We start from the raw sequence: 11,067 nt of genomic DNA, 5'->3' as shown, positions 1-11,067 counted from the left end.
GTGAGAGAGACGGAAGGAAGGTCATGTTTTGGCCCCTGGAGGTTCATAAATTAGGCAGCTGTGGTCTTCACAGACAGCTGTGCTGCTGCAGGTGTGTGTTTGTATATATGAACTTGTTCAGTGTGTGTGTGTGTGTGTGTGTGTCCATGGGAATACTGTGTCTGTATTCATTTGTGTGTGTGTGTGTGTGTGTGTGTGTGTGTGCGTGTGTGTGTGTGTGTGTGTGTGTGTGGGAGCTGTGGTGTTTCTTTGACCTCCTGAGAAGAAGCAGAAAAGGAAACATGGAACTTAAATATCCTACACACACACACACACACACACACACACACACACTGTCTGTTTGTCTGTCAGTCTCTCTCTCTCTCTCTCACACACACACACACACACACACACACACACACTGTCTGTTTGTCTGTCAGTCTCTATCTCTCACACACACACACACACTCACACACACACACACACAATTGAAAGTAAAAGGTTGATCATAGTTCGTCCGGTCTCGGCTGGGTCCCATATTTATTGTTTACTGCTGTTGTCCAACAAATATTCCAGCCATTAATCCACACACACACACACACACACACATACAACCATTAATCAACATGATGTCCTTTTGCAACATACTAGATAAACACAATGCTGCGCAAGAAATTCTGTGGTGTGTGTGTGTGTGTATGTATACTTTTTTATGCGTGTGGTATGTGAGTATGTGTGTGTGTGTGTATATGTGCATGTGTGTGTTTGTGTGTATGTGCATGTGTGTGTGTGTGTGTGTATATGTGCATGTGTGTTTGTGTGTATGTGCATGTGTGTGTGTGCATGTGTGTGTGTGTGTGTGTGTGTGCGTGTGCATGTGCATGTGTGTGTGTGTGTGTGCGTGTGTGTGTTGTAAACATGGCGTGGAGAGAGAGCTGCTGTTGTCCCAGCGAGCAGTGTGGCGACTCCATCAAAGTGACAATTTGTTTTCAGAGTGAAGCAGCCGCTATCCGTAAACTGTCACTGTTACTCACTGCGGCCAGCTGATCTCCTCAGTCTGTGTGTGTGGGTGGATAATGTGTGTATGTGTGTGTGTGTGTGTGTGTGTATGTGTGTGTGTATTTGCATGTATGTGTGTGTGTATTTGCGTGTATGTGTGTGTGTGTGTGTGTGTGTGTGTGTGTGTGTGTGTGTGTGTGTGTGTGTGTGTGTGTGTGATATGTGTGTGTTTGATGTGTGTGTGTGTGTGTGTGTGTGTGTGTGTGTGTGTGGATAATGTGTGTGTGTGTGTGTGTGATGTGTATGTGTGTGTGTGTTTGATGTGTGTGTGTGTGTGTGTATGTGTGTGTGTGTGTGTGTGTGTGTGTGTGTGTGTGTACTGGATGTCCAACAACTTTCAACAACCACTGGATGTCCAACAACTTTCTCAACTAAATGGAAACAAAACAAATTTTCATCACTCACCAACACAAACACACACACATACACACCCATGCACACCCAAACATACATACACATACACACATACACACACACACACACACACCGACACCGACACACACACACACACACACACACACACACACAACCTCACCCAACTCCATCCTTCCCTCCTTGATTCTTGTCCTGGCTCACACTCTTGAGAGCAAACATGGAGCAGCTGACGGGAATGAGAGAGAAGATCTGTTCTGTGGACCCAAACAAGCCTTATCTCATAGAACCATGAGCTGAACTAAGCACTGGATAGTTCTTGTGGTTCCTGCAGGGTTCTGCTGGTTCTTCTTCTCTGGCCCATCATCGTGAGATTTCCCTTACAGGTAGGGACTTACAGGGGCCCCACTGTGACCTGTTTGTTTGTGTTTGTTTGTTAGTTTGAGTGAGTGTGTGTCGTGTGAGCATGAGAGTGTGTGTGTGTGTGTTTATGTGTGCGCGCGCGTTTGTTAGTTTGAGTGAGTGTGTATGGTGTGAGCATGAGCGTGTGCGTGTGAGTGTGTGTGTGTGTGTGTGTGTGTGTGTGTGTGTGTGTGTGTGGGGGGGGGGGGGGGTGACTGAGTGTGTATGAGTGAGTGAGTGTGTGTGATTGTGTGTGTGTGTTTGTGTGTGTCTGTGTGTGTGTGTGTCAGCATGAGTGTATGTATGTGTGTGTGTGTGTGTCTGTGTGTGTTTGTGAGCATGAGTGTGTGTATGTATGTGTGTGTGTTTGTGAAAAGAAAGAGAGAGCATGAGTGTTTGGTGTGTGTGTGTGTGTGTGTGTGTGTTATGCAGATGGTATTCCTCTCATGTTTTGGTGCTGCAGCAGCACAGCTCTTGTTCTCATGAAATATGAATGTGCGTGGCTAGATTAGTACTGATGATCTCGGGGGCTAATTAGGCATCATGTTCCTCAGCCTACTAATGAGGGCTAATCTGCTGGAGGACTTAATGGCCGACACGCTGATTACTGGATGACAATGGATCTCCACACTTCACACACACACACTCACTCACATGGATCTCCACACTTCACACACACACACACACACACTCACTCACATGGATCTCCACACTTCACTACTGCCCGCTTTGCTGGTCAGGGGATGTCAATATGATGCAGAATCCATTACGACCTCAAAATGACATCACAGAATCCCTTATGGCCTCAACATGACATTACAGAATCCTTACTAATGTCACTATGGTGTGAATGAGAGAATCATTCCCAGGGTCCTTCACTATCTCACGGAGAGGTCAAAGCCAGGGTCAAGGTCAGGTCAAGGTCGAGCTTCATTCCCATAAAGTAAGGGTACCCAGACAGGACAAAAACAATAGAATTTCATAGACTCAAATAACATGGTTTGGATCAGCTCTTGCAATTGCGAACACTCAGAGTTCACAAGGACACACGTTCACACACACACACACACACACACACACACACACACACACACATACACTCTGTCGTAAGGCACAGACCTTGCCGGCATGCTCAGGGCTTGTGGGTAATTTATGGTGTGTGTGCTGGAGTGTGTGTGGGTTTGTTTATAAAGCTGCCTCCAGACTAAGACATGCATGTCCACTTCCGGCTATTGTCCAGAGGGCAGAGCAGGGGCTGAAGTCAGAGTTTCACCAAACACAGAATCAATCACACCAGAGGGGAATACAGGCACACACACACACACACACACATAAACACACACACACACACACACACATACTCAAATACACACCCTCAATCACACACACACACACACACACACAAATATGCCCCCCCCCCCCACACACACATCTACACAGAGAAACATACCCACACAAATCAATGCCCATATACCGCCCGCCCACACACACACACCCATACCAATACACACAAGAACACACACAAGCATGCGGATACTATACCTGTTCCTGCTCACCACACACATATACACACACACACTCGTCCAGCTCACAGAAACCAGGGGGGTATTTCACAAAACCAAGATAACAGATTGAGCTGCAGTTTAGTTTGGACAGCAGTGTGTGTGTGTGTGTGATTAGTTAGGATACCAAATTGAGTTGCCATTAGTGTGTGTGTGTGTGTGTGTGTGTGTGTGTGTGTGTGTGTGATTAGTTAGGATACTAAATTGAGTTGCCATTAGTCAACTGATTGTGAACCAGAGACCACCCTCTAATAAGTGATGTGTTAAAATGACACATTGCTGTGTGTGCTCAGGGACAACACATTTTGTGTCAATTTCAACACCGCAATTATGTGGAGATAGACAAATTGTGTGGCTGTCTGGGGGGGGGGGGGGTTAAAAAGTTAAAATTGTAGCAGAAATAGCTGAAATTTGTCTTTAACCTTTCACCCAGCCGCACAATTGCTGTGTTGAAATTGACACAAAAATGTGTTGTGATGTCCCTGAGCACACACAGCAATGTGTCAATTTCAACACCGCAATTATGTGGAGATAGACAAATTGTGTGGCTGTCTGGGGGGGGGGGGGTTAAAAAGTTAAAATTGTAGCAGAAATAGCTGAAATTTGTCTTTAACCTTTCACCCAGCCGCACAATTGCTGTGTTGAAATTGACACAAAAATGTGTTGTGATGTCCCTGAGCACACACAGCAATGTGTCACTTCTCACCATTCTGACTAATTACTTATCGCCAGGGCCGGAGTGGGGCCACTTTTCAGCCCGGGAGTTTCAGGCCCAAGACCGGCCCATTTTTTTAGTGGTGGTGGAAATTGGATAAATAAGGCAACATTTCAGCTCTTACTATCCTGTAGTTTTTATTATAGGCTAATATTCCACTATTCCACAAGGATAGGTTGATAAGTTAACAAAAACAGGAAGGAAGAAATAAAGCATTTGAAATGTATCCCACAATTCCACTAAGAGGCATATTGAACTACTGTATTGTTTACATGTTTTTTTCTGCATGGGTCAGCTATCATGTTGTTGTTTGGTGATTTGCTCCTTTACTACATCCACTTCTGAGCAAACAAGCCATATAGGTTGATCATGCAGCCTACTGCTGTCATAGCCTACTGTTTTTACTTCCATAAAATAACTTTAATTCATATGGTTAACTCTATTATCCTTTCTACTTGTCCCTATAGTCATAGTTAATTTCGGGCTCATCATTTTCAGCGGGGGACTGGCTGATCTGCTGCTCAGGCTACTTTTGTTTTTAGGCCTATAGGCTACTGCATACACAGATCAAGCTTGAGTTTTGTTATCAATATTTGCATAATAGTCTATGAATATTTGCATAAAGTCTATGAATAGCCATTTTGGATGATACCAAAATGCTAATATTTTAATTCATTTAATATGTTACTTGCGAATAGGTTGACAACGCTACAACGTCCAGTAGGTTATTAGCCCAATTACGCCGTTATAATCATGGCTATCTCTCTTTACCAGTTGCCACTTATGTCTGTCCTCTTCAAAAAAAATTGGAAGCATGGCACATTTGGCAGCATTTCCCTCCAATACTTTTCGTCTTTTTTACCTGGCCTTTTCAGTCCCTCATGGCCTCTTTCTACCATCCATCCTCCCTGACGCTTATCACCACGGTAGTGCCGGCCCGGCTGGTATCAGAGAAAACTTTTTAGGAAAGACGGGCTATATGGACCCAACCAATTAACTCTTCTTGGGAGGGGAGAACAACCCATGCAGAGGCTGCGGTGTTAGGCATAGAATGCGAATGTGTATCGCCAACTTTAAGAGAAGATAGATTAACGTGACAAATGCCAATATTTTTCCCGGCCCAAAAGTGAATTCTCCCGATTTTCCCGATTACCCACTCCGGGCCTGCTTAACGCCAGGACCACCACTGAATAAAAATACTGATCCCCACATTGCAACTACATTACTGAGTCCATGGTCAGGGACCACCAGCAATCTCCTCACGGACCACAAGTGGGTCCTCACGGACCACTGGTTGTAAACACCTGAGTTAGGATATCATATTGAGCTGGTATTGTCTAAGAGAGTGAATTGAGCTGGGATTATTTACGATAGTGAATTGAGCTGGGATCATCTAGAATAGTGAATTGAACTGGGATAGGTTAGGATATCATATTGAACTGGGATAGGTTAGGATATCATATTGAACTGGGATAGGTTAGGATATCATATTGAATACTGAGCTAGGATTCGTGGGGATATCATATTGAGCTGGGATTAGTTAGGATGGCAGGACTTTTACTTTTTGGGCCCAGGATGTCCGCTGGCATTAAAATACCACAGGTGGGCTTCAAATGACTGGATCCTAGTGGTTGAGTTGACTGAAAATGGAATCATGTCAGTGATAAGGGCAATATAAAGCCATACATACTGTACATAAGTATCTTTATAGTGATGCTCTTTTCTAAATGACATTGTGTATTGTGTGTGTGTGTGTGTGTGTGTGTGTGTGTGTGTGTGTGTGTGTGTGCGTGTGTGTGTGTGTGTGTCCAACTGCAAAGGCCTTTCTATCAGCAACAATCAGTGACCCATGATTAGCAATAGCACTCTCCTCTGGAATGTGACTCTGTGTGTGTGTGTGTGTGTGTGTGTGTGTGTGTGTGTGCGTATGCGTGCAAGTGTTTTTGAGTACCTCTTTCCTTCTGTCTCTCTTTGACTTTATTGATGTCTTTGTGTGTATATATTTGTGTTGTGCACTCATACAAACACACACACACACACAGAAACACATATGAAATTAAAGATGTTCCATTATCATGTTGTTTCCGTAGCTGAAACTTTCTCTCTCTCTAGCTCTCTCTCTCTCTCTCTCTCTCTCTCTCTCTCTCTCTCTCTCTCACACACACACACACACACACACACACACACACACACACACACACAAACACACATACACACACACACACACACACACACACATACACACACACACAGGCCCTCCAGCTCTGTTACAATCCTATAATAGCCCTGCTGACAGGAGGGGCAGGAATGACACACACACACACACACACACATACACACATCTACAGTAGAACCCTGCAGGTACTCACCTATCTCTCTCTCTCTCTCTCTCTCTCTCTTTTCTCTTTCTCTCTCTCACACACTGCTTGACATGCCTGTATTGTGGATCAGGCACACAAAAACACACACACACACACACACATCTACAGTAGAACCCTGCAGGTACTCACCTATCTCTCTCTCTCTCTCTCTCTTTTCTCTTTCTCTCTCTCACACACTGCTTGACATGCCTGTATTGTGGATCAGGCACACAAAAACACACACACACACACACACACAGGCTTTGCTTCTTCTCTCAAAGGGTTTAGTCAAAGTCAGAAACTCTTTTTCTATGACCCTTTGGCTGCAGTAGTTGCATACTCTCTCACCACTGTGCTACCAGGTTTTCCTGCATCTCTCTCTCTCTCTCTCTCTCTCACACACACACACACACACACACACACACACACACTGACACACAATCCCATAAAACACACACATTTATGAGATAAGGAAAGCAGGCAGAGAGTTATACTTCATACAGTGCAGAGCTGGTAGGAGCCTGGCGCCCCCTTCAGGCCTGGCAATATCAGTGCCGAGAGCCGAGAGAACTCAGAGGCCTGTGGCTGCAGCCTGCAGATGAAGGCTGAACTCAATGGCAGAGCACAACATTAATGGTGTATTTTCCTGTCACAGTATGTCTGTCTGTCTGCTCCACTCTGTGAAAGCGTATCCTTCTCAAACTATTTCGAGAGGGCTATAATGTGTAGCTTATATAACTATACACAGAGCTATGATGTGTAGCTTATATATTAATAACACACACACACACAGTAGGCTATGAGGGCTATAATGTGTAGATTATAACTATGCACAGTTAGAGCTATAATGTGTATTATATAAGTAGCACAGTAGGCTATGAGGGCTATAATGTGTAGCTTATATATAAGTAGCACAGTAGGCTTTGATGGCTATAATGTGTAGCTTATATGAGGGCTATAATGTGTAGCTTATATGAGGGCTATAATGTGTAGCTTATATATAAGTAGCACAGTAGGCTATGAGGGCTATAATGTGTAGCTTATATATTAAAAGCACAGTAGGCTATGAGGGCTGTAATGTGTAGGTTATATATTAAAAGCACAGTAGGCTATGAGGGCTATAATGTGTAGCTTATATATTAATATCACACATGCCCACATGCAGTAAGCCTACAGAGCACATGCCACATCATGCGACTTGCTTACTCACACACACACACACACTCTCTCTCTATCTCTCTCTCTCTCACACACACACACACTCTCTCTCTATCTCTCTCTCTCTCTCTCACACACACACACACTCTCTCTCTATCTCTCTCTCTCTCACACACACACACACACACACACACCACCGTGCAACTTGCACTCCCTTCTCTTGAGGCTCGTGCGCCACCTGGTGGGTAAACGCGATTGTACACATGTTGTAATGTTACGCAGATCTCTAGATAAAGCATCACAGCTCCTTTAGCCTACAGCACCTTCTACATTATTTATTCCAGTATACTATTCTTCAACAACTATTATTTAGCATCTATAATCGAAATGTTGATCTTTATAACTACACTCTGAAAAGTGGCGTGTTTAAAATGACACGCTGTGTGTTCAGAGACAACGCATTTTGTCTCAGTTTTAACACCCAATTGTGTGGCTGGCTGGGGAAAAAAACTGATTTCAGCTATCTCAAAATAACAACAAAAAAATGTGTTCCTGCAAAATTGTGTTTTCAGTTTGTTTGTTTACTTGTGTTTTGTTTTGTTTATGTTGTCTTTCACCTTTCACCCAGCCACACAATTGCAGTGTTGAAACTGTGAAGCTGTGTTTAGCCTCGAGAGACCTTTAACCGCGGAGCGTTTACCATGGTCATTCCTCCAGCTCGGATAGGTTGAGCAAATCTACCTAATCACCACCGTCTGTGATAATAATTGTAGGCTATGGCAAAAACACAACGTACAGACTAGTGTCAGAGAGATTAGGCTATAGATTAATTATTGACTATTAGGGCCCTATCAGTTTTTCTCATGAGGCGCATCTGGTGAAAGTGAGGCTACGTTTAAATCGTCACTTAAATGTGACCCAATTCCGATTTTTTTTGCTCAATATGGCCCTATGTTGCACAATTCCAATGGACGTGTTTAACTGGAAAAAACGCATGGGTTCCGATATTTCGGATCGGTTTCAGGCCTCATTCATATGCTACGCAACTTGCACATAAATGGCCACAATCTGGCAGAACGGTGTAATAATTAAGCTGTTGAGGAGTACGGTCACAAATATGTGATTAGAATGTTCGCGAACCGAGAGTTCCACATTATGATGGCACACCCTCAGAGATTTCCCCCATAGACTGTATGAGGAACACTGAAACTATAGATTGTTTGCGTAGAATTCTAGAAGGAACCAGGAAAAAATAATTGACTCCTCAACAGGTTAAAATGAAAATGGAGCTGGAAAATAAAGGCGGCAGGCTCTCCACTTTCTTTTTCGCCTTAAAATAAAACCGACTTTTCAAGATACGGTGAAAACGAAAGTAAAGCACTAGCCACTGAAATACCCAGATGCAAGCTTATTTCGTGCATTTTCAGTGATTGTTTGCTTTCATTTCGATGACCAACATTCCTCTGGTAGCCTACGCATGTTGACTATCGCGAGTGTTATACACGTTTCGTGAACCATGTAAACAGATATCCTATTATATGAGCCACTCTCAAACGTAGATGTAAACAGGCTGTCCAGAAAATCTCGGATATAAGCAGCAAATTAGAACTGTGCATCAAGGCCTGCTGGTGTAGCCCAAACGCAGCCAAAATCCCACTTCAAATAAAACATTGCTGTAGCATGTGTTGACTTTATGCTGGCGAGGTAAACTGTTCATTATATGGCGTTTATGACAACCACTCAGTAATTCTGTTCTTATTTTTGTCAAGTCACTTATTCAGGCTGTAGGCCTACGCGACACTTCTCCCCAACAGTCCATCCTTCAAGATGAGGGCGAGATGCGAAGCTGGTATTTCATTGAGCAGAGTGAATATCCCGCCCCTCTCTCTTATTGGCCCGTATCCTTGGCAGTAATTATTTTTATGCTTTATGACTGGACAGATATTTTAATCCCCGTTCGCCCCCTGACCTTAATGTACAATTGGTTTGAATGGGTGTCAATCCAAACTTCTGTGCTCTCATTGGTGCATATGACTACGCCCATTCTCTAACGCACATACGCTGTTTGAAGGTGAAGGTCTTTGCTACTCCATCCACTGAAAGCGCGAGCTCGGATCTGTCATAGCTGCCTTCCCCCGGAGTGAGTTCTCTGCAGTCATGTCGCTGTTTACTGAAGTCCCGCAAGCCGCCCCTGTGGCTGTCTTTAAGTTATCGGCAGATTTCCGTGATGACAAGGATCCCAGGAAGGTGAACCTCGGAGTGGGAGGTGAGCTTGGATGCTGGTGCTGGTTCGATGTTAATTTAGCTGCCTGGCTAACGCTGGCAGTCTTGTGGGTAAGCTAGCGAACTCCTTTCTCCTGCCTGTCAACACAACTCACCGAATTGAGCGTGGCATGGTAGCGAGCCAGTGCACGTGCACCGCTCCAACATTCAGTGGAAGCAAAAGATAGAGTGAACCTAGTTAGTGATGATGCCCTTTAAATTCAGCGCAGCCAGCTAGCGCTAGCCCGCTAGCGGAGCCCGCGACAGCCCCAGCGCCGTCAAGTTAACCTCATCCGCGATTCGCCACGCGTGACGCAGATCCGCGCGTGTCACTGATGTGAGCTGCCCCCAGTGTGAATTTCAGCTTTGACCTTATCAGCGACCGAGCCTATCCCGTTAGATACGCCGTCAACCAAGCAAACAGCGGCAGCGTAGATTGACAGTGGCGCTGCTGCTAAGGATTTGACTGGGGAGCTTGGCAAACGGATAAGTTTACTAATAATCCTCTTTCAAACTCAAATACCGAGTCAGGTGCAGCAACTCGTGCGTGTTCGTGATACTGGAGCTTACTCTTGATTTGCAAATTAAGACACCGTCAAAATTAGCGCCGTTGCGCGGCGTCCGCGCGGCCTCTGGTGCCCTTGAGCGCCCGTGGTTCCAGAAGCGCACTGGGCTGGATGCCAACGCCTCGCATGGCGGAGGATGAAGACCTCTGTTGTCGATCACAAGTCTACTGAAATCTGTGTGGGCTAGGTGTCTAGAAGAACTCCTAAACATGTAAGAAACCAATAAGTACAATGTATTGTCAGCAGCAGGTGCGTAGCTGTAGGCCCGCTCCATTTGTCATCAAATCGAGTTGATTTTTTTTTTTTTTTTGGTTTGCAGTAGTTGTGTGACGTCATGGTAGTTCTTACATCTTAGAGTTCGAATGACTTACCCCAGGGTTTGGATGAGAGATGTGGATGTGTGAGTGATTGAGAAAGAGTTGCATTGATTGACACAAATGATTGGAGGGAGAGAGAGCCTGTGTGTGTATGATTGGTTGTTAGGGCTTGGGGGAGCCATCTGATTGGTCATTTTCAGGCCTCATGCTGGTCAGATCGAGAGAAACAGATACTGATTGCAGGTGAGATGTGCATCACTACAAGGTCTAAGTGACCGTGTGTGTGTTCAAATGTCTGTGAGGGTATGTTTGCTT

The 11,067-nt window shown here is 44.6% G+C and overlaps 1 protein-coding gene and 1 long non-coding RNA gene across 7 annotated transcripts in view; both read left to right on the top strand.

The window, feature by feature from the left end:
* Window positions 1–1,055: 1,055 nt before the first annotated feature.
* Window positions 1,056–11,067, top strand: part of LOC121685650 — a 15,045-nt gene continuing 5,033 nt past the window's right edge. The window contains exon 1 of one of the 5 annotated variants that reach the window (XR_006023395.1): window positions 1,056–1,085. This is a non-coding gene — a long non-coding RNA (uncharacterized LOC121685650). Of the gene's footprint in view, window positions 1,098–1,299; window positions 1,341–11,067 lie in introns of those variants that run through there. The other 4 variants (XR_006023397.1, XR_006023398.1, XR_006023399.1 and 1 more) reach the window with 4 other exon arrangements.
* The window catches only part of got1 (glutamic-oxaloacetic transaminase 1, soluble), a 6,434-nt gene continuing 5,033 nt past the window's right edge, over window positions 9,667–11,067 (top strand). For both annotated transcript variants that reach the window (XR_006023394.1, XM_042066273.1), the window contains exon 1: window positions 9,667–9,873. Coding sequence is in view for 1 of the 2 variants with exons in the window: in XM_042066273.1 (XP_041922207.1) it covers window positions 9,765–9,873 (109 nt within the window). In the remaining variant the exon portion in view is untranslated. The remainder of the gene's footprint in view (window positions 9,874–11,067) is intronic.

Source organism: Alosa sapidissima, chromosome 16 (assembly GCF_018492685.1).
Source record: "Alosa sapidissima isolate fAloSap1 chromosome 16, fAloSap1.pri, whole genome shotgun sequence".
In the NCBI taxonomy this organism is placed as follows: Eukaryota; Metazoa; Chordata; class Actinopteri; order Clupeiformes; family Clupeidae; genus Alosa; species Alosa sapidissima.
Note: the sequence above shows the minus strand (reverse complement) of the source record. Positions and strands in the feature narration are given on the sequence as shown.